The following is a 24,537-nucleotide window of genomic DNA, read 5'->3' on the forward strand; positions in this document are numbered from 1 at the left end:
CGACGACGTATTCCATATCGCTCCCGCCCTGCCTTCCCCGCTGCAGAATTTCTTTTGCGATTGCAGCTTACGTTCCGCAAGGCTTTGGGTCTGACTGGCAGTTGACTAATGTCACACGTTCTGGGGGTAAAAACTACAACTGAGGCTACGGGCGTCGTGCGTCCTACTTATCACATCGGATGACGTCGGACGAGGTCCTCGACGACGGCGCGTCGACGTCATCGATGCAGGACGCAGAAAAAAGTTTCCGAAGCAGCACAGCTGTGGTGATTACATGTCATAGATATGGAATACGTTGTCGGACCATCCCATCGAAAGAACGTTACCAGGTAAGAAAGTAACATGTTCTTCCCGGTGTTGTTTTGTCGCCATAATAAGTCTGTTGCTAGCTGGCTGCATCCCCTTTTTCCCCACAATTCTTTTTCTTCTGTTGCTCCCTCTTGCAGCTCCACAATTTGTGACAGGGCCATGGCGTTATAGCCATCTGGGAGATCTTCCTCTATATGTTTTTTGTTTAGATACTTCAGGCTTTGGTTGGCTTATGGTCCTTTCAAGGGCGCTTCTATTGTGCCAATGATATATGTTGTTCTTGGTTCTGCACTCCAAGTAACTTTGTTGTGGCAGAAATAATAATATCTAGTAGTTTTTCATACAATGTCACTTGTTGTTTGTGCGAATCCTGCACCAAAAAATCTTTCTGTAGACTCTCAAATTGTTACATAAAGAATAAAATTATATATGAAGTATTTAATTCCCATATTCCAATTGTGTGCATAAAGACACTTTTAATCTCCCAACATGTGTTTCACCCCAGCTATTAGCCGTGGTTCTTCAGGAGAGATTTCCTATTTTTTGTGCGATTCACTTTTAGGATCCTGGATCCTGGCGAGGACAGGCAATCGAACCTGCGGGAATCATGTAGATTGAGATGCACTTATCTGGATACAAAAAGAAATCCACTTTGGTTTTTGAAAAAAAACTATAAAGTAAACTTTCTAAAAGTGAATCACACAAAAAATAGGAAATCTCTCCTGAAGAACCACGGCTAATAGCTGGGGTGAAACGTGTTGGGAGATTAAAAGTGTCTTTATGCACACAATTGGAATATGATAATTAAATACATAAAGAATAAAATTATATATGAAGTAACAATTTGAGAGTCTACAGAAAGATTCTTTGGTGCAGGATTCGCACAAACAAGTGACATCGTATGAAAAACTTCTATATGTTTTGGTATCAAGTACTCACCTGTTCTTTCCTTAACTAAGTACGAGGCCTCCTTGGCGGCAGCATCCGCTGCCTCGTTTCCCAAAGAGATGACATCCTTGTTGGTAGTATGGGCCTGGCACTTCACTATAGCTACCATGGTGGGGTCTTTTAATGCCTCAATGAGTTCTTTCAAAAGTTCTGCATGTTGTACAGGTGATCCATCTGCCCTGTGGAATCCCCTCCCTCCCCACCGTGCTAGCCCTCTGTGTACTGTAGTAGTCATATAAGCTGAATCTGTGTAAATGGTAACTGCACACCCTCGTGCTGCATGTAATGCTTCAATGAGTGCTATTAGTTCTGCTGCTTGTGCTGAGTAATGGGCGGGTAGGCGCTGCTGAATTAATACTTCATACTCACCATCTTCTAGCCGTCCAACAGCTATGCCCACATGTTTTATTCCTGTCTCTGAATTTATTGATGCTGACCTGTCTATGAAGAATACCTCCCCTTTGTTCAGTGCATTCTCACTTACAATCGCTGCTCCTCCTCCTTCCCCCTGGTATGTTGCACAGTCGTGTGCCTGCATGTCTTCTACAGTGCAAGGTTCTGTAATGAATCTTGCTGGGTTTACCACCTTGCACCTCACTATGTGTATATTTGCGCTGGACAAAATGATTTCGTAGGCTGTGGCTCTTTGTGTGGTTAGTGTGCTTTTTGACCTTTCTAGGATTGCGAACAGGCAGTGCTTTACGAATAATGTGACGGAGCACCCCATCACTATCGTTGCACTTTTCTCAATGGCGAATGCAGCAGCTGCGAGAGATTGCTCGCATGCGAAGTGTCCCTGCATTACTGCATCCAATGTGCCACTGTAATATGCCAGGGGCTTGTGTCCCAGCGATGTCTTTTGTGCCAGAACTGCTGTCATGAGTGTCTCTTTACAGTGTGAAAACAGGTAGAACTCGCGGTCATAATCTGGGTTCTCGAGTACTGGTGCACTTGAGATTAGCTCCTTGAGTGATGTGAACGCATCATGTAGTTCTGCCGAACAGTGTATTTCTGTGTTCTCACTGTGCTTCCTTAAGTCCCTGCAATAAGGGTCTTGTGTATGCAGCGTAATCTAATATCCATGCTCGGCAGTAGTTACACATGCCGAGAAATGTTTGCATCTCTTTCACTGTTTTTGGCCTCCCTACTGCTGTGATGGCGGCTACCCTGTCTGGTATTATCCTCTTGCCGTCTTTTGAGAACAACTGTCCCAAGTATGATACTTCTCGCTGACAGTATTAAAGCTTCTCTTTGTCCACTTTGTAACCTTTGTGGGCCAGTAATGTTAGGAGAGTAATGGAGTCCTTCCTACACTCTTCCTCGGTTTTCCTGCAGATCAGCAAATCATCCACATATTGAATAATTGCCCTGTCTGATGCCATATTCCCAAAATCTTCATGCAGCATGCGGTTGAATATGCTGGGGTCTCGCAGTAACCTTGAGGTAATCTGCAGTGCTCGTATCTCTTTCCTCCCAGGGTAAATGCTGTCAGATACCTACACTCTGCAAGTGGTATTGAAAAAAATGCGTTCAAGTCCACCACTGTAAAGTGGGATGCCTCTTTTGGGATGCTGCATACGATAGATGCAGGATTGGTGATCAAAGGGAACTCCTTCTGGATGACGTCATTGAGGGGGCGTAGATCTTGGATCATCCTCCATGCCCCTCCTTTTGCTTTTTTAATAGGGTAAATGCAGGTGTTGCATTTGTATTTGTATTTTATTTATTTATAGAGCGCAAAGAACCAGGCCCATGGGCAACCGGGCGCATACTCTTGAATACATGTTACAGCAAGTAATTACATTACATTAAGTACATTAGTTACAGAATTAGTTAATTACAAAGAAATTACACACAATATACAGTAATATACCGAGTTGTACAAAAAGAGTGCCATGGCAGGTTGTAGTGTAAGTACTTTGGAGTTTAAATCTAGGCAACGTGAGGCTGTGAGTTTGGGCTGCTCTAATTGGACGTGATGATGTGTGTAGTGTGAGGCGGGCAGACAGGTAAGGTGGTGCTTTGTTAAGACATTTGTGAGTCAAGGCTAGCGTTTTCAGGGCAATTCTTTGTTTTACCGGGAGCCAACGTCGGTCCGATCTGACAGAGGAGATATGGGAACGTCTCGGGATGTTTAAGGCTGCCCTTAAGGCATTGTTTTGAACAGTTTGCAGTTTATTGAGGTTAGACTGACTAGTCCCTAAGTAAAGGGCACTGCAGTAGTCAATTTTGGCCATGACGAGAGTTCTGGCGAGGGTGATGCAATTGGTCGAGTTAAGGAAGGGTCTACAAGCGGTGATAAGTTTGCAAGTATAGGCAGATGCTGACCTAACTGCGTTTGTTTGTCTGTTCAAGGAAAGCGTGGAGTCAAGATAGACGCCTAGGGTCTTGGTGTCTTTGGAGACCTTAATGTCGTTGCCGTCGATGGTGAATGAATTGTAGGTCTGATCTAGTTTGTTAAGCCGTTGGTTGGAATCTAGAAGTAGGAGCTCGGTCTTGTCATCGTTAAGGCAGAGTTCATGATGTGCCATCCAAGCCTGAATGACCGAGTAGACATCATTGAGGGCTTTGGTGTCAGATGTGTAGTCTCCCGTGATAGGAATGAGTATCTGGGTGTCGTCCGCGTAGTTGGTGTAGGCAACACCCAGATAGTCGAGCACGTCGAAGAGGGGCTTAGTGAATACGTTATACAACGTAGGGGATACACATGATCCTTGAGGAACGCCACAGTGAATGGGGGAGGGGTCAGCTGAAGCCATGGGAGAGAAGACTCTCATAGATCTATTGCTCAGGAATGAGTGGCTCCAAGCATTGGCAGAGTCAGAGAAATGGGCTGCGGATTTAAGATGTTGGCATAGTATTTGGTGGTTGACCAAATCAAAAGCTGCAGAAAGATCGAGGAGGAGGAGAAGGGCTAACTTCCCATTGTCCTTTAGTGTATCCATCTGCGTTTTCAAATCAATCAAAGCTGATTCCATGCAATGTTTAGGGCGGAATCCTGATTGTCTCAGGCGTAGAAGATTGTTTAGTTCGAGGTAATCCTGAATCTGCAGGTAAGCTGCGCGGTCCAAGATCTTAAGCAAGAATGGGACTGTTGTGATTGGTCTGAAGTTAGTAGGGATGTTAGGGTCAAGGGTGGGTTTTTTGAGGAGTGGGATAACCCAGGCATCCTTTAGTTTATCCGGGACAATACCTGTCTTGAAAGAAGCATTTATGAAGGCTGTGATGAAAGGGGCTAATTCATGAGATGCTTCCTTGATAATGGGTGCTGGGCAAGGGTCACCTTGGCAATTGGATGGTTTGAGGTTGTTTATGATTCCCTCTACTTCAACGATGGTGAGAGGGGAGAAAGAGAAAGGTTTATGAGAAAGATTAACTTGGTGAGTACTGAGTGCGGGTGTCGTCAATGGTTGGTCAAACTGTAGGGCATTCTGTTTATCTCTAATTTTAGATTGGAGGGTGGCAATTTTGCCCAGGAGTGCTGACTGAATATTTGAGCACCAAGAGCTATCTTTAGTACAGGAGTCGGCGGGGGGGGGGGGGGGCTGCAGGTGTCTCAAGTTCCTTGAGAATATTAAAGAGCTCCTTGGTGTTAGACTGGGCAGACATAATGCGGTTGTTGTAGGAATCTTTTTTTGCCTGAAGTAGGGCTACTTTGTAGTTAAGGGTAGCTATCAAGAGACCGTCCTTTTGTGCGTCGGAATGGTAACTTCTGCAACGTGACTCTGCCGCCCGTTTCTCTTTGCGTAGCACTCTGAGTTGGGGAGTGAACCATGAATTGAGGTGAGCTCGTTGTTTGGGTTTCCTCAGTTTCAGTGGGGCAATAGAGTTGATGGCTGCGAACTCTGACTGGTTGTACATGTCGGCTAAGATGGTAGGGTCTGTACAAGTGTCATGAGCATTGTTTAAGGTGGGAAGGATGAGGGGGAGAAGTTTTTCCGCAGTAATGTTCTTTTTATTTCTAGTGAGGGTGGCTGGGGCGACCGGAGGCGTAGGTAGTAAGGCTGCTTCACTGTGAATTTGAGGGCACTATTATTCCTTGTGCTAATAATGCACTAACTGTTTCTTTTATCCCTTCCTCTGCTTCTTGGGACAGGGGCTACTGTTTCACTCGGGGTAGTATGGTTCCTGGTTTGAGTTTTATTTTAACTGGAGTAACCCCATGCAACAGTCCCACATCGAGGGGTCCTATGGTCCACAACTTATCTGGCACCGATTGCATGCCGTCATTAAAGAACGATGGTGGGACTCCCACCACAGCCATTAGTTGCACTGGTACTTGTCTCTCCTGTATCATGATATCATAAGGGATTGCTATTTCCGGTGTGCAGTCATTTTTTCAAAAACAAAATGTCGAAAGACAATAATGTCTAAAAAGAAATGTTGGGAAAAAAAAAGTCGAATTCCTTTTTTTGAATTATATATTTATTTTGGGGTCCGGGAATAAAAAAAAGGGGTAAAATAAAAAATAAATAAAAGGGGGGTATTTTGAATAAAAAACGTCATTAAAAAAAAAAGCGATTTATTATTTTTTTTTTCCTGACATTTTTTTTTGTTAAAAAAATGACTTTCGAGATTTTTCATTTCAAAGAAATTACTATGAACTGCTATTTCCATTATTATTTCCCCATCACACTCAGAATCTGTGAAGAGGTCCTTATCTGACAGATCTCGCAGTGCAATATCGGCGTTGATGCACAGCACTGTGCGCCACTCACAGCCATGTATGTCCACTGCAATGACTGCTATTCCTTTGGCTGAGACTTGAACTGCGTGTAAATCTAATGACATCACTGTCCCAGGCACTATCTCTGAACGTGCTATAGGGCGGAAGGTGAATTCTGCGGGTACTCTCCAGTCTAGCTTTTTCAATTGTGGTACCTCCCGGGCCAATGTCTTTAACCCTTGAATGAACATGTCAGGGTCTACTGGTATGCTGCGTATTTCTGGCGCTGTCGCTCGCGCGTGTACCACCAGTATTACACATATAGGGCAAATCCCCAGTGTTGAGCAAACTATGCCTCTTTCTGTAAATGATATGGTCATGTTAAGTTTACTGAGGAGATCCCTCCCCAGTAGGTTAATTGGTGACTGTTCGTAGTACAGTAGGGGTGCCCTGACCGTTTTTCCCCCCACTGTGACATCCAAATCTTCTGTGTAAGGAACTTCGACCACCGCCCCAGAGAACCCCTCTGTCTCCAATTTACGATTAGATAGCGGAAACCGGCCTTCACGCAAACCTGATTTTTCAGCCCCCGAATCCAACATAAAAATAAATTGATTGTTTCTTATCTCTGCCTCTATCAATGGTTCCTCTGCTGCATTGAGGGTTTTCGATAGTACTGGACACGCAAGTGCTCCCTGTGGGCTGTCCTATGCTGGGTGTCTCGTGGTCCCCCCTTGGCTGAAGACATTACCTGACGCTACTGCCGCTCCACCATATGGCATGAGTGCACCGTTTGCTGTTGTGGTGAAAGGGTTACCTTGTGTAAATGGCATATGTTCACTGATTTGCGGGTGCTGTTGAATATTTTGTGGTTGTCCCATGTATTGTTTTTTGCCCCCCCTGTTCTTGTTGTTCTCCCCCTCCCCTTGGTAATCCGTACGGACTTCCCGGGTGCGGGTGTCCATAATGTTGTTCGTCTTGGTAAGCTTGATTTGGTCTGCTCCTGCATTCACGTGAGAAGTGTCCCCACCTCCCACAGTTCCAACAGTTCCATTGTTCCCTCCCCCCCCAGGACTCTGCCCCTCATTTCCGCCATTTCCTCCGTACCCTGGGCCACCCCCTCTATGCCCTCTGTACCCACGTCTTCCTCCACGGGGAACCCACACTTGCCACTGCGTCCCTCCGTACTCCTCTTGTCCATTCCACTGTGTCTGCCGAGTTTGCAGCCATCCTCCCTTGTATTGCTACGGATCCCTCCTCCCCTTCTGCGTCCCTATCTGGGGGGAGTGCTGCTACAGCTGCAGCGACCTTCACCAGTTTCGTTTGTATTAATTTAGCCTTGTCTGCCAGTCTTTTCTGTGCTATCTCCTTCTCCCTTTCTTTTATTCTCTTGCAGTGGTGCACTATTATGCTTTGGATTTCTGGCCAGCCTTTTGCTTCAATCCCGGCTATTTTGTCGCATGCTTTTTGAACTTCTTTTGGGAGTCCCCTCTTTATTATAAAGTAAAATAGTGACGTTGATTGGTCCCAGGCCGATCCCGTTTCCGCTCTCCACATCTCCTGCACCCGGAAAATGAAATCCATAGCTTCTTCCCCATCATTCATGGTACATTGCGTTACTGACTGTAAATCTGGCGTGTCTGGAAAACGTTCTCTTAACGCATCCCAAATCCTTGCACGTACTGTATTAAAGGAGGCTCCATCATGGTGGTCACAATCCAATGTTACCCTCGGGAAACCGGCCTTTGCCCACACTCTATCTGCCTGATCACCCACTGCTGACACCAGCAAACTCTTGACATCACCTATGGCTAGGGATACTCCTGCGGTATGTTTCTCAAATGCATATATCCACTTACTAGCTCCTCCTGATAGCGGGGGCAATGATTTTAACAAGTTTGCCTTGTCCATCTGAGCCCATGGTATGTAGTTCGGTTCCTCCCTGTCCACTCTTCTTCCATTGTCCTCCCCAGCGGTGTCTTGCCGAACCCCTCTAATCTTCTTCCTGCTGCTATTCCCAGCCTCCCAGCTTCTTGCTCGTCATCTTCTATATTGCACCACAGTTCTTCCCTTCCCCCAGTAGCCATTCCTTCCTCTTCTGTATTTTCTCCAGGATTATGTGTGTCTAGTTCCACACAGTTGGTTCTTCCTGTATTCTGAATAGTATCTCCCCCTTTTTCCACCCTTCCCCGGACGACCTGTGAAGCGTTTGTGCCCTGGGCGTTCGTTCTGTTCTGGATGTACTTGTTCCACTTTGCTCGCATATGTTTTGTATTCTAGATAGCTCATCTCTAGCCATTGAAAGCCTAGAGTCTAAATCTTCTGTTAGCTTTGCTATGTCTACTGCTGGGGTACTTATCTGTCCGCTAGTTCTGGGGCAATCATATGGCGGCGGGGTAGTCGGCCGCGGTGTGGCTGCGGGGGTGGTGATGGGCACATACGCTGGATCACTATATCCCTCGGCGGGCACAGGTTTGTTTAAAAGTGGGTACAACCGTGTTACTTCTATTGACCCTTCCTTCCCCCATCCTCACCTTCACCTTCATTTGCTGCTGAGGGAGTGTTGGTGAGAGTGGGCTGGTCGAGCGATATGTCTTTCCTTTTGGGTGGGGGCACTTCCTCAAACAGGCTCCACAATTCTAGTATCTCTCTTCTATTATGAAACAGTTTTCCTTTGTAGTTTATGAATGTGCATGTAGCTACCATATCCAAAACACTTATCAAATGACCCTCCGTGTGGCCATACCTGTGGCAAGCCCTCTTCTTTTATCTCTGTGACCCATAGGTCATGGTATTTGGTGATGCGTTCTGCATAGCCAGGTAGATTTTTAAAAATATGGGTTAGAGGTGTTTCTGCCCCCATGTTACCTCCTGGTTGTTCACCCTCCTGTATTATTTGTGGCTATTACTGTGACTCACATGCGTGTGGGTTTCTTGTCACTAACAATTCTTAACTAAAAAACGTTTATACTTAATGCTCCTGTGTTAACTCTTACCAGGTCATACTTAATGACCATACCACAGAAACCACTAGTATCGGCAATTCAACATCATTTTTTTGCAATACAATTTTCTAACGCATTAAATAACATAGCATGTACAAACACAGAACAGATATTCAACAAACTTGGAACGTACAACACATAACAATGACCCTCCCTTTTCTTGCTCTACGCTTTCGTCTTTGACGAGGCCCTCTGACCCTCACCCAACTCTTTTTTTTTTTATAAGTATATCTTTTTTTGTGGAGATTATGTATCTTAGAATGTCAATCTTGTTTGCTACGGCGGTTTGGATAATTATGTAGCATTGGAGCTGGCATTGGTGATTCTGAGGTTATAAGAGTTGGTTTTTGACATGATTCCAGCTTTTTTGTATGTGTTGAAGGCGATGGCGAGTTTGTCACGATTGGAGGTGGTGGGATGGTTTTTCCATGAGTGTCCCAAAGCGCCAACAAGGTCTTCTGGTGTTGGTAGGCTTATGTAGTTTGTGGATTTTGGGTTTGAGGGGGGGCATGCGTGTCCATGGTGTGTAGTAGGCTCGGAGTGTACAGGGCGGCTAGGTCATTGGGGTCCTTTAATGTTCGGAGCTTGGAGGTGAGGAGGGTTAAGAGTGTTGGTGCGAGTAGCTCCTCCGTGAGCTTACAGGTGTTGTGTGTCATGACTAGGATGGCGGGGGTGGTAGCTCAAGGACGCGACATGGGTCAAGTTGAACTCAATCAAGGAGTGGTCCGACCAAGGTACCGGACTGATAGATGAGATGATGAATGGCGCATTCATGGTAAGGATCCAATCTAGGGTACAACCTTTGGTATGTGTGGGGGAGGAGACATGTTGAGTGAAGCTCATGTCCGTAAGGGCGTTAGCAAGGGATGTGGCTTTAGTATCAGCAGGATAGTTAAATCCCAGGTTGAGGTCTCCCAGTAGAATGCATTTGGCTATGGGCTTGATGAGAGGGGTTAGTAACAGGGAGATGTCCGAGTTGGGGAAAGCTGGATGCGTTGGGTTGCTGGTAGAGGAGTAGGAGATTATAGGTGAATTGGGGGTTGCTATTAAGTTTGGCGTGTAGAATTTCATAGCCAGGTACCAGGGAAGTGAGAATCTGTCTGATCTGAAGAGGTGAGATTGGCATAGTTGAGTAGGATGGCTAGCGGAAGGTAGGGGCCAAAGGCGTTGTGAAGCCAGGATTCGGTGATGGCCAGAAGATCGAGGTGTTTGTTGATGATGAGATATAGGATTGCGATAGAGTAGACGCACAGAGGGTGAACATATAGGAACGTGTAGCTGATGGTCACCATCTGGTTGGTAGTAGGCAAGGGTGCGGTAGGGTGGGTTTGGCTTGGGTTGGGGCAGTGGGGTGTTGGGGAGGGCAGAATGGTGGAGCGGTTTGGGAGGACATTCTTGCATGTCTGTGCTTGCTCACAATGGGCAGGGTGAAGCTTGAGCGGAGTAGGGCAGTACCTGAAGTACATGATTGTAGTTGAGTCGGAGTGGACCAGTGCATGGGAGGGAGGGCTGATCTAGAGGTGTGGTCTTGGTGTTATGGGTGTAGGAGCTAGGCCTGGGAATCTGGTCTTCAATATCACTGTGGTGGGTACTTGGTAGGTCCTGACGGGGTGAGGGCGAAAGTCATGGTGAGTGGGGCAGAGGGTGGCCAAGTGGCCCAGTGGTGGTGGGATGGGGGGGGCTCTGCTCGTGTCAGGTTTGGTCCAGGTCTGTTGAAAGTGATTGTGAATTATCTATTACAGGCTGCACATTTTTCATTTGTTTACTTTCTACAGTCTTTCAGAGATCACAATTGTAATCAACACTTCAGAAGTGACTATTTGAGTATTTATTGAGGTATGTTCTCTACTCATCTGACCCACTTATTTTACAGTCTCAAAAAAACATGGGTACACATGTCAAATAAGATTTAAAAAACTGCAAGTTTCTCGCTGTGTACCACTTTTATTTATTTTACATGAACACAAAATTGCTTTCGTACATTTGAAAAATGACACATTTTTAATAGCTGCACATATCCTCTTTATTGAACTAATTGCAATAAAATCACAATTCTATTTCAATAGATTTTCTTTGCCTAAATTTTAAATTGTATTTTAGGGCCCTGATGTAAGCGTTCCTTCTTCAGCATTGGATCTTTCATGGATTCACATGCTGTGAATATTCCCCGTCGCCAGGCTGGGAACCTCAGTTATTTTAATTTAACGTTTTCCTATGGAAAACTTTGACACTACAGTGTCCTATCAACATCCTTTTTGGGTGCTTTAGACCCCACCAATAGGACGTAGGGTATAAATAGCCCCTTCCCTGCCGCTTCCCTTCAGATTTCAACCGTCTCCAAAGTGTTGGGATCACCTTGTGTTTGTTGTGTTTTTTGCACATGCTTGTACTACGGTGGTTCGAGATGTCTTCTGGTCCGAAGAAGTCTCTGTTCCGGCCATGTGCGACTTGTGGCCTGAAGAAAGTGTATGAGGAGGATGGGCATATGGACTGCATCTATTGCCTTTACCCACATCACTCTCCTGACTCTTGCAAGATTTGTAGAGGTTTTTCGCAAAAGACCATTAAGGACCGCAATCAGCGGTTGATTTGTTGGCTTAATGATGGCACCTATGCCGCTTCCGAGGTGGGATCGGTGAGGAGCTTGTCCTCTGAGCGGCCTTTACAGTCTTGGATTATCGCCGGGCAGTGTCGGCTGAGCCTCCGGCAAAGAAATCTTGGCCGGCTCCTGGGTCGGGAAGAGTGGTGGGGCCTCTTCAAGTGAACACCTGTCAAAGGGGTCTGCTTTGTCCAAACATGGTCGGTCGGACCATTCCCAGGGGTCTTGAGGTAGCCCCGAGAAGTCAAGCTCCGGTAAAGGGGCGGCTAAGGAAAAGGCAAAGAAAAACTTGTTGTCGATGCGCTCCTCTTCGGGGGACCATCACAGGTCGTCCTCTAGCCGAGAGTCATCGAAGCACTGGTCCAGCGTGGATAAGCACACTGGTTCGCCTGGGAAATCTGTACCGCAGGTGGCGGTTCCGACTACGTCCTCATCGACGGGAATTCCGTCGTCGACAGTACCTCTGTCATCCACAGTACCGTCGTCGACGGTTGTCTCATCAGCTCTGGCGACGACTGGGTTTGATAAAGGCCCGATGCTGTTCTCGTCGTCGAGGATGGATACTGAAGATTTGGTGCTGACGCGTGGCAGGCTTCCGCCTTTGACTCGCTGATGCCCGATGCCATTTTACATCAAGAGGCGGCTACTTTTTTGGTGTCGTCTGAGATGGACGACGACCGGGAGCAGGTGTTGCAACCATCGGCCTTGGGGGCTGCAGGGTGTTGGACCTTCGACGTCTGGGGCCGTAGGGGCTGGTCTGGCTAGTTACCCGCTGGTGAACCCGCAGGCTATGTTGTCGCTCCAGGTTCTGTCCACGTTGCAATCCTTGTTGGGCAAGCTGGATTCGAGGTTACCCCCTCTGCCTGTGGTTCCGGTGGTTCCTGTCATGGACGCGGCTGGTGTTCCACTGCGTTCGTTGGCTACGGCGGGGTTGCTGGGGCCTCTGCCGGTGTGTGATGATCGTCCTCGTTCCTACCATGAGGAGGGTGAGCTGCTGGATTCAGAGTCGGACAGTGTGCCCCGTGAGTCCATGTCTACTGCCTCTTCGTCGCCGACGAGGGATGCGACGTGGGATTCGGATGGGGAGGTGGAACAGCCTCGTAGTCCAGCACAACCTTCCCCTCCCGATGATGTTTGGGCATTCCATGCCATGATGTCTAAGGCATGTGTGGAATTTGGTTTGACTCCTGAGGAAGAGCGTAAGGAGTGCTTCCTGTTCGACCACATGGGCAAGAGGAAAGCTGTATTCTCTGTGCCTATCCTGGACCACGTGTGGCAGGAGGGCCTGCGCACGATGCAACATCCCTTCTCAGAACCGGCTGTCAAAGGAAGGCTGGAGAAGAAGTTTAAGGCCCCGGACTCTACTCCGAAGTGCTTACTGTCTCAACCCACTCCTGATTAGGTGGTTTTGGCGGCAGCCAGTCGTAAAGCCCAGAGTCAGCACAAAGTGTGTGACCCCTCCAGACAGTGACGCCAGGAAACAGGATGCCTTCGGGGAGAAGGTTTTGACTGTTGGGGCAACAACGGTGAAAGCAGCCAACTCCCTGGCAGTTATGGCACGCTACGATCATGAGATGTGGCTTTGGCTGGCACCTATTTTGGAACATCTGCCAGAGGAGCACCGCAAGTCCGCCATGCTTTTGGTGTGTGAAGGGGATGAAGCTTCCATTCACAGTATTAATATAGCCATGGACCTAGCGGAGTCCGGCTTTAAGCAGATTAACAATGGCGTTGTACTGCGTTGCCAAGCCTGGCTTAAGTGCACAGACCTTCGCCCTGAGGTGCATTATGAGGTTCTGGACATGCCTTGTGAAGGGGAGCAGTTGTTTGGAGAGAAAATTAATGAGGCCCTCAAAGGTATGAAGGAAGACACTGAGACTGCCAAATCGTTGGGAGCTTTACGGAGTGGGTGCTCCTTTCGTTCCTTTCGTCCGTTCCGAGGGGCTTCGGAAAATGCCCGGTTTACTTCCGCCAGGGACCGTGGTTACGGTCGATCTGGGTATTCCTCCCAGCGGTATAGAAGGTCTGCGCAGAAGAATCAGGAGTTTCAGGCCTCGAGGAAAAGAGGTGCCTAGTCCTCAGTCCTCCTCCTCTAAAGGGAGACCGGCTAAGCCACAACAATGACTGTCTTCAGGGAAAGATGAGTGGTGCAAGATTACGTCGGACCATTGGGTGTTGGACACAGTGTGTCTGGGCCACTCACTGGAGTTCAAGTGTTCCCCGATTTCCATTCCTCCAGTGTATACCGTGCAACCTCATCTTCACATCCTACGGCAGGAGGTTATACTTATGCTGCAGAAAGGGGCTGTAGAATTGGTTCCGGTGGCCGAGAAAGGTCAATGGGTTTACTCCTGTTATTTTGTCGTGAAGAAACCAAATGGCAAGTGGCGGCCCATTCTCCATCTTCGGGCGTTGAACAAGAGACTGCAACGCCCGAAGTTCAAGATACTCACTCTTCAGGAAGTAATCCGGTCAGTGCAGCCGGACGAGTTTCTGGCGTCATTGGACTTACAGGACACATACTTCCACATCCCCATGCGTCGACGGCACTGCATGTTCCTGCAGTTAGTGATAGGAGAAGATCATTACCAGTTTCGGGTACTCCCGTTTGGTTTAAAGTCGTCTCCCAGGACATTTACAAAATGTTTGGTGCCAGTGGCGGCGTGGCTCAGATGGGAGGGGCATCACGTATACCCATACCTGGACGACTGGCTGGTGCGGGAAGCGCAGGAAAGTCTTGGCGCTACCATGCAGCTGATGCAACGGCTGGGCTTCACCGTGAACTTCGAGAAGTCTCTTCTGTCGCCTACCAGGGACTTGGTGTTTCTGGGGCCAGAGTTTCAGACTCGTCTGGGACTTGTGAAGCCTTCGGGCGAGAGGGTGTTGAAGCTCCAGCAAAGGGCACCGGAGTGGAAGATGGGTGCCAGAGTGTCCTTACGGACCGACATGTCACTGTTGGGGGGTGGGGGGGACATGGCGTCAAGCATTCCGCTGGTGCTGAACTGTCATCTCTACATGCGGCCAGTGCAGGAGTTCCTTGAGGACCGGTGGGCTCAGAGTAGAGGCTTGTGGTCCGACAAGGTGGTGATCAACGACAGTCTGGTGGACACTATTCGCTGGTGGCAGTGCTCAGAAAATCTGGTTCGGGGCATGCCGTTGCTGGAATATGAGTGCCAATTCACGTTTGTGGGGGATGCCTCTCAGACAGGATGGGGGGCGCATCTTGGTGGCTCACAGGTTCAAGGCCTGTGGTCTCCGGTGGAGTCTCGATTCCACATCTCGAGTTGAGAGCAGTACATTGGGCCCTGAAACAGTTTCTGCCACGCATATGCGGCTCGGTGGTGAGGGTGTTGACAGACAATACCACTGTAATGTTTTATCTCAGGAAGCCGGGGGCATGCATTCCAGGGTGCTGTCGAAAGAAGCGCAGGATCTTTGGCATTGGGCTCTGTCGCACAACATTGGCATTGTGGCGTTTCATCTGCTGGAAGTGTTGAATGTGCAGACGGACGCGCTCAACTGGGATGTCGGTCAGCTCCACAAATGGCAGCTGAAGGAGCAACAGATGTCGATCTTCCGGAAATGGGGCCATCCTCCATTGGATCTCTTTGCAACAAGGGAAAACAAACAGTGCAGGGAGTTCACCAGCAGGTGGGCTCACCCAGAGTCTCTAGGGGATGCGTTCTTGTTCCTGTGGACAGGCCGGTTTGCTTATGCCTTTCCTCCGTTTCCGCTCATTCGACTGACCCTTCAGTGGTTTCGGAGATGCCCGTGCCGTGTGATTCTGGTGGCTCCGTTCTGGGCCAAGCAGCCTTGGTTCTCGGATCTCCTTCATGTGTCTGTAGCGGAACCGCTTCAGTTGGAAGCAACGCCGGACCTTCTGTCTCAGGACAAGGGCGCTGTGTGGCACCACAATCCGGGGTCTCTCAGCCTGACAGCTTGGCTCCTGACTTCTCAGAGTTTGGCCTGCTAAGGCTGTCCAGTGATTGTCGACGAATTTTGGACGCGGCAAGAGCACCGTCCACAAATGTCTCCTATGCATGCAAATGGAAAAGGTTTTGTGTGTGGTGTAAGGGCCAGCCGGGGTCGGACCCTTTGAACATTTCACCTGAGCCGGTTCTTCCCTACCTGTTGCTGTTGGCGACAAGGGGCCTGGCGCTATCATCCATAAAGGTTCACTTGGCAGAGATTTCGAGATTTACTCAGGAGACATGCAGCTCCTCTATTTATTGATCGTCTGATCAAACATTTCTTGAAGGGATTGTTCCGTACTTTTTCTCCAGTCAAGAAATTTTCTCAGGTGTGGAGCCTAAATGCGGTTCTGTCCGGTCTGATGAGACCACCGTTTGCACCGATGTCGACAACTCCTTTTGTCATGGAAGGTGGCTTTTCTGGTGGCCATTACTTCGGCCAGAAGGATGTCTGAGTTTCAGGTGTTGGTTGTGGACTCTCCATACTTGCGGTTCTTGAAGGACAAGGTGGTGTTGGCTACTAATCCGCACTTATCCCAAAGGTGCCGACGGCTTTTCATAAACTCTCTTCTATTGTGTTGGCCTCGTTTTTTGCTTCAGCCTCCACGCCTGCAGAACGGGCTTTGCATTCGCTGGATGTGAGGAGAGAGCGTTGAAATTTTATTTGAATCGTACTCAAGGTTTCAGACAATCTGGACAGCTGTTTGTGGCTAATGGGTTGTCCGTCAAAGGACGTTCAATCGCCAAACAATGACTTTCTCGTTGGGTGTGCTCTGCTAATTCGTTCTGCCACACTAAAGCTGGAAAACCTTTGGGAAAGACTCCAAGGGCACATTCGACGAGCATTACTGTCTGGAGCAGCAGCATGGTGAGGATGTACAGGTGGGACGGGTGGTCCTGCAGCCTCTGTTTCAATAAGGTAAGCCCCGCAGCTTCGGGGTATTTGTTTGAACTTGATCCCTGGATGGGTTTCTTTTTCTCATGTATGGGATTGTTTCTGTATTGGTTTGCCTTTACACTCCACCACGCAAGATTGGTACCGCTATGTAATCTATTCACAGCATGTAAATCCATGAAAGATCCAATGCTGGAGAAGGGAGAAGTTTCTTACCTGTGACTCCATTTCTCCAGCGTTGGTATCTTTCATGGATTCACATGCGGCCGCCGGCAGCCCCTGCAGGCAAACCTGATGCGGGTTGCCTCCACTTTGGAGGTTAAAATCTGAAGGGAAGCCGCGCGGCGGGGCTATTTATAACCTACGTCCTGTTGGTGGGGACTAAAGCACCCAAAAAGGACACTGAAGTGAAAAAAACTTTCCATAGGACAACACTAAGTTAAAAGGACCGAGGTTCCCAGCCTGACGGGGAATATTCACAGCATGTGAATCCATGAAAGATACCAACGCTGGAGAAATGGAGTTACAGATAAGAAACTACTACCATATGAGAAAAGTAATAACATCCTGACAACCACAATTTGAACTCAACTTGAGATGACTCTTTTATTGTGCGTTACTCCTTTTATGTGAAAGGGAAAGCTATTTATCCTCAATCGCTATATTAACTAGTGACTATATATGAAAAATGGGTTTCTTAAACATTAGATGGGAATCTAACATGGAAAATGGCTGTTTACAAGCTAATTACGTTGATATTGATCGTCTGAGTAGGTGATTACTCAATAGTGCTTCTTAGTGAAATGAGTGTCAATTTGGTTTATTCAGGGCAGCTGCGAGCCCCCACAGCACGAGAACTGGTACTGGATTATGTGGTGGAGAGGAAAAGAATGGATGACCTCTGCGGCAGTATAATTGATGGCAGGTTCCGTGAGCAGAAGGTAAAGGCTGGGGTTGTGTTGATCTTACTATTCAGATTCTTGTTGAAATGCACCATGGATGCATACACTTGTGGCCAACTCAGCTTTTTTTGCCATACAACAAAGGGCTAATTTCTGCTTCTGCTTCTCAGTTCCGGATGAAAAGGTGCGGGTTGAGGAATCCAATTTACCTGGTAGAAGATTATGGTTCTGCCCAACATCTTAGCATTCCAGAGGGCACTTTGCAACAAGCTATTGTGAACACACAGGTAAGTAGTGCACCAGAATCATTGGCCAAGACGGTCCTTGTTTTTTCATTAATTAATGTGTTGCTCAAGTTTATGTGGATTATGCAAATCTATATTGATAGCATCAGGACCTTCACAAAATGCATCTGAGTTGCAACACTGACTGCTGTGAGGATGAGTTTACCGAGTAGCCTAACCTGTCCTACTTGACATGGGAACCTTTTAACAGTGTGAACTGTTGACACCTATTTTTTGCACATGTGATGCCAACTGTATGTAAAGTTACTCCTTAAGTAGTTGAAGCTATTGTGCCACAGCGCTTTCCTAGATTGTACAGCTGTGAACTCCATTTTGTGTGTACAGTACACCCAAAGGTGTTAGGTACTCCTTTGTTCTGTACTTTGCCCACCGTGCTTATGAGATGTCATCCCGGTGAGGGGATGGGATTGCAGCATATGTGCAACAGCATCATTTAAATTTGAAAAATGTGCCACAGTATGTACATGTCTTCATTAAGGTGCCAACCTTGTGGATGCTTTTACTCTGTAACAGACAAGTAGGATCAACACAAGTCAGACACGGATTTATAATTAAACAAGGGTTTATTAGGAATATTTATATTCTGGACAAACCTAAACGGGCAACATAAACATCAGTAACAGGATGGCTTTCCTCTTGCTGAACAGTATGACGCTTATTCAACAAATCACAGCCCGGGTTCCTCCCCCCAGAGAAGTTGATCAATTCAGCCACTCAGTCCTGGGGTTAAGTGTCACCACACTTCTTTCTTGTCGCCTTACTTTGTGGATTCTAGTCATCTGCTTTTCATCCTCGATGCTCAGGGGATCCTTTATGTGGGTCTCCAGGGCACACGTGGGCCTGCACTTTAGGCTCGCTTACCAGTAGAAGCAGGGGAAGGGTAACGGTTGACAAAACCCCAAGGGCTCCCACGAGGTGGTAGGAAGGTTTAGAAACGTGCTATTGGGACTCTTGCCGCTTCCCAGTCTAGGTGTCCTGGCTGTGTTTCCCCAAGCCCTACGCTCATTCCCCTCTTTGTAGCAATAGTAGCGTACCTAATGGAACCTATTCTGCACATTATCTTCCTTCCTCCAGCCACTTCCACCTGCCTCCTCCTCCTTCCGCCACAGTCTCTGTTCTCCTCACTCGCCAAATCTTACACCATTGTCATACTATCTGCAACTCTTATAAAAGCCTGGGCCATCACCTTCGGTCGGCCCATCACTTAGGGTATACATCTTTGAGGGATTATTGCGATCGTAACAGTATTGGAGCAGCAGGACCATGCTCACCTGCCTTTCATGGAATCATGCCATGGTACGTGCCGATATGGACCAAACCTGTTTTAGTTGCAGACACCATCTTGGATGAAATCCTCAGTCTATGCACCGAGGAGCAGATCACGCTCACACTTTGCGCAACTGTTCCGGCCCCACACATGGTTCTGCCGGTGCAACATATGCGCATTTTCCAACTCCAGTAAGATTCTCCCTTGTTTCTCCTTCCCCAGGACGCCCACAAAGGGGACCATAGACTTGAGGGTACACTACATTTTTGGAGGTCTTTACACATTGAAGGGTTGTTTTAAGATCTTAAAACTATAGGTCCAGTGACAGTCCTCTGTCAATGACCTGTTGTAAATTGGGGTGGTTGAGGGGATTCACGCGGTGGATATATCTACTATCCCCAGGAAAGGGCGGGGGTCATTGTCGCAGACCTCAACATCCTTTTCTCCCTGCAGTTGAGACGGGAGCATCACACAGCAGCTTCCCCCTTGCGCTCTAAATATCTTTTTTTTTTTTGTTTTTTTTTTTTGTTTAGCCTACAAAAGTAATCTTTTCACAAGTGATAAAAAGCAGAAGAAAATACAAAATCAGTCTTAAAACAATAATAAACATTTCCTCAATAGTACAGCAATGTGTACTAGATACATCCTTGAAAAGTAAATAAAATGTAGAACTTAAGTCATTCTATTTGCCCGAGGAAAACACATAAAAAAGCATACAGCAGCAAAATAAATTTCACCGAGTTACCCCACATAAGCCTAAGCCAAAAGATAACGAACAACTGGGGTTTTTTGTTTGCACCAACTTGTGAAAACTCAGCGACCAAAAAGTACTGATAAAGGGGACCCTTTCTTCTGGTGAGCTGTCGCACTATGAGGAGAGACAGAGGTACAAAACCCCCACCTCTATATAAAGAACAACATGTGAACACGCTCTCCTGAATACAAGTACACCACACTTGGAAGTTGTACGTTTCAAAAACTGTCTTTTTATTGGCACACACAGTTCTGAACTTCAATCACAAGTTTGCCCTTAAATGCTGACGTGCTACCAGGCTTAAATATGAAAGTGATTTAACCCAGTTACTTACCAACACCAGACAGCAGCAAAGTATTTCAAGTACGACGAAACAAGCCCTGATTTGAGAAAGGCAATGAGGTGGTGTTGCCGAAACACGTGTCATCATTTAAGGGCAAACTTGTGATTGAAGTTCAGAATTGGGTGCGCCAAAAAACATTTTTTGAACCATACGACTTCCAAGCGTGGCGCACTTGTATTCAGGAGAGCATGTTTACATGCTAAGCCAAAACCTGTCAGTCAATAGTACTTCACCCAAATAACGCAGCTGCGGATTCCCAAAGCCCTGGCAAATGAGGATATGTTTAAGGGTTTCTACTGTGGTGGACTTAGAGAATCTGCAGTTGTTTGTTAATGACTTGTCCCACTATGACCTCCTTTCCAAAGTTGTGAATTGATTCAGACGGAAACGCAGGTAGGTGCCCTAGATCTTTGGGCAGGGAAATAGGGACACATACATCAAGTTAACCCCACACTTCCTTCTGAACCTTGCATACTCTCTGTAAAGTGATGGATTTCCCAATAGGTCTGAAGTTTCGGCCCAGTCGGCAGTGTATAATTTGCGCTTTACAAGCCGCAGCACCGCCCTCCGCAGAGGAACCTATCTGACTGAGTATACCACAAATAGTAAGCTTGAACTGAGTCAAAGTGGAAGCTGATTGAGGTTGGGACGGTTCATCCAGAGGTTGATACAGGGAGTTATTTGGGGGATTCAGCATTTTGGCATATTCAGCTACCTTTTTCCATAAAGCTCTAGCCACCCGAGAAACCAGACCCAGCTTATGTCTAATCACAACATTGGGTACATAATTTTTCAAACCCAAGGTTCTCTTCCAGAGAAGCCCCTCAAGGGTGTTAAGTGGAGCCCCCATGGCAAAGGGGACTGTGCCCAGACTATAAACAACTACCAGTTTGATGTTTTGGAGGTAGAACCTTATCAGGGGTACCAGGGAATAGCGACCTAGGTGGGGAGTAGATTTGCTTCATTTTGGCCAGCAAGGTGGTAAATCCCTCTTTAAAAAGGATGGTTCAAGCCCCCGTAGAGGTTATTCGCAAGATTGAATCCCAGGTACCTCATTGATACCACCCTTTCCAAGGGCTGGTCTCCCACCCTCCAGCATTAAGTTTTGGGACATTTCTTGGAGGAAAAAATAATGATTTTTGCCCGTTAATTTGCAGATTTTATATGAAAAAGACTCTGAAAGTAATGCTCTTAGAGTCCCCATGAAATATCCTATGTCCCGATCCTTCCATACCATCGTAGAATCGGGTCAAAACCGGAATAGTTTAAGGCCCAGGCGGGTGAAAGGGAGGCTTAAAGGGCAGCCGCGGTCTTACCTTCCCGCCAGCGAAAATGCTACTTGTGGCCGCGTAGTGTCCAGTCACTCGTCCATTCTTGCCAAATTCAAAGGCAGATGACGAGTAGGTATCCTGTCGTCCGTCCTTGCATTAACCACGTCACTCCAGTGAAAGCGGAACACAGATAAGCTTCCGCATCCGTCTCCTCAAATAGAGAATCTAAAGCACATGTGACTCCAACGAAAGGTCACGTGGCGTTCGAATACATCTGCCGGCTCTTAAAGGGACAAGACGAGCTCGTACACTGAATTTGTGGATGCTGCGCCAAAATAGTGCTGTTCCAACTAGCGAGGATGGGAGGGCTAACATGAACGCCAACCCTGTGTTTGAACCAAAATTCAAATGTCAGTGAAATATGCACTCCACCTCAATGTGGTTATAATGGTCCATGTCCAAATCGGATCACCTATGTCTAAGGTACCACGAACTGAAGGGGTATAATACACAGTAAGCCAGCATAATTCCAAAAATGGGGTACCGACTTCAATGGAATTGATGGAAAATGAAGAAAAATACCCACCCAGGTATAGCCAAGGAAGCGCTCTACATTGCAGTGCAGCATTACAGCACTAGTTATAAGTCACTTGCCTTGAAGCAGCCATTTGGCCAACCTTGGCAATGTACAAAGAACATTCAAGTGGTCTTCAAGTAATGCAATGAAGCCATTCTTCTTGGTGGTTCAAGCCATTATGGTAGCTATCCGTTTGGTACATCCACCAATGTTCTCGTTGGGAAAGTCTGGCTGCCGTGTTGAGTCGATCCGTCCCTGTAACGCGTTCCAATGCCCACCATTTGAAATCGTCACAGTTGTGACCTGTTTCCAAAAAATGGGACACTAAAGGGGCATTAATGATTTTGGTACGAATTCTCGATTTGTGTTCGATTCTCGTTTTGATGGGTCTAGATGTTTTTCCTATATAGGATTTTTTGCATGGACAGATAATGACATAGATCACGTTCGTAGAGTTGCATGTAGTATGTTGCTTGAGGGACCATATCCTCTCGTTGATGGTAACAGTGGAGCAGGCTGTGGTGGATTTACAAGCATTACAAAACCTGCATGGGAAATGACCCAAAATCGGTTGAAACCCCCATTGCGAATGGATAGTAGGCTGTCAGGGTGCACATTTGGATCGGTCTGCTTGAGAGAGCCAGTTTTGAAGATTGCTACCTTTTTAAAAGCAAACAAAGGTCGTTCCAAATAATGGTTAAGTTGGAGAAGATGCCAATGTTTGTGGATAATTTTTTTGATCCCTTTATGGTGTGAATTAAAGGTAGTCACGCATACAATACGTCGGTTAGTAATATCGGGTCTATTCTGCTTGGTAAGTAATATATCACAATGTTTGTATGTGGCTCTCTTCCGCGCCTGTTTGAGTAAATATGGGGGAATAACCTCTATCCATAAGTCTGGCGGAAATGATTCCAGCCTGTGTGGAATAATCACTGGTTTTTGTGCAATTACGCCTTGCTCTCAAAAATTGGCCATAGAGGATACTCTCCCTAAGGGCTTGCGGATGAAAGCTATCGAATCGTAAAATGGTGTTACGGTCTGTTTCTTTGCAATATAAATCTACTAAAATGTGGTCTGTCAATCTTAATGGCAAGGTCCAAAAAAGGAAGCGAGATGTTACTAGTTGCCTTAGTGAATTTCAAGTGTGGATTTAGCGAATTGATCCAAGGAAGAAAAGTAGTATAATCACCCTTATAGACGTATCGCTGCAGAGTAGGGGTTGGAGTCATTTAGAATACGGGACTTCTCGAACTGCCACATATATAAGATTACATAATTGGGGGCGAAGGACACCCCCATCGCCATACCCTTTACTTGTAAGTAGTAAGAGTTCTTAAATCGGAAATAGTTCTTGGTAGGAGCTAACTCCAATAACTGAATCAAAAATTCACTAGGAAGCCATATAGACACAGCCCACCACCCCCTTGTTTACGGCCGCAGAGAGATGTGAAATGATAGTCCCATTTAGAGAGGTTCCCATTTCCGCACGGAAACTCACCTGATATTTGGACAAAAGATTACGTTTCTCAACAAGGTGGGAAAGATCTCTCAGGAGAAGTGAGACAAAGATTTTACTGGAAGCATCTAGCAGGGCGGTGGGTCTGTAATTATTTGGATCAGGTACATCGCCCTGCTTGAAGATTGGAATAATAATGGATTGCTTCCAAGTGTTTGGGGATAGTGCCCTCCCTATAAATGTTCTGGAAGGAGAGTCAGCAGAGGACCCACCAATAGCTCCGGCTCTTGCTTGAAGTGCATCGGCGCGATGCCATCGGGGCCTGGGGCCGCAGATGACCTAGCCCTCCCAATGGCCCATATAACGTCTCCCTCGTCTCAGGGACAAAACCCCCCAATCCTTCTTGCTCATGTTGAGGGTTGGGCAGTCAAGCTTGTTATTTGGACGAGCAAATTTATTCTGCAGATAGTCCACCCAAACATGCTCTGCTAAATCACCGCTCCTATCAACACGACCTTTGGAGTATTGCCTGATAGTTGACAAAAAATGTGCATGGTTGTTACCTGCTAAAGATTGTATTATTGCCTGGTTCTCTACAATGTGGGCTTGTCTTTTACTGTGAGTAATCACAGGGTTGTAGCAGGCTTCAATTTGCTTCTTTGCAACCACATATTGTGATATCAGAAGAGGGGTTAAGTGAAGGGAGCCAAGGCCTTCACCTTGTGTTTCCTTGCTAGGTCAATAGTGGCATCATATTGATGGGGATTATTCGTCCCAGAATTAAATTTGCCCTTGGCTGCCAAGCAGGTAAAGCAGATTTGCACTGTGGCGGTGAATTAATCTACCCCTAAATTGCTACTAAAGCAACCTACTGTATTTGTCATTTAGTTGTAGATGTTGAGAAATGTCCTATAGTTAAGTTAGAGGCGTTCCTCTTGACTGTCAAACCTCCTCTGGCTAAGGACGTAAAGGCAGTGGGCAACAAAATTGTTAATGTTAAAGGATTTTTGTACCACACACTGTCACGACTGGAGTGGTCCCTTGGCGCTCAATTGGTGAGTACTCCATCCTTAAATGCAGCGCCAGGGATATGGGAACATGGTCACTTCCCAAAAGCGTGCACCAAGTGAGCGGTTCACAGGAGGCTAGCAAGGAGGAAGAGACAAAGAAGTGGTTGATCCACGACTTTTTGGTACCCCAGGACCAAGTGAAAATAGAGCCAGTTGTTCTGGGGCGGGCGGTGGGGGTTGAGGACAAACAAATACC

General features: G+C 46.9%; 1 protein-coding gene across 6 annotated transcripts in view; it reads left to right on the forward strand.

The window, feature by feature from the left end:
* The window catches only part of MUS81 (MUS81 structure-specific endonuclease subunit), a 1,262,762-nt gene that overhangs the window by 683,640 nt on the left and 554,585 nt on the right, over positions 1-24,537 (forward strand). For all 6 annotated transcript variants that reach the window (XM_069645007.1, XM_069645006.1, XM_069645008.1 and 3 more), the window contains 2 exons: positions 17,222-17,334; positions 17,466-17,582. In XM_069645007.1, the coding sequence (XP_069501108.1) occupies positions 17,222-17,334; positions 17,466-17,582 (230 nt within the window). The remainder of the gene's footprint in view (positions 1-17,221; positions 17,335-17,465; positions 17,583-24,537) is intronic.

This window comes from Ambystoma mexicanum, chromosome 2p, assembly GCF_040938575.1.
Source record: "Ambystoma mexicanum isolate Mex_15411 chromosome 2p, UKY_AmexF1_1, whole genome shotgun sequence".
Taxonomy (NCBI): Eukaryota; Metazoa; Chordata; class Amphibia; order Caudata; family Ambystomatidae; genus Ambystoma; species Ambystoma mexicanum.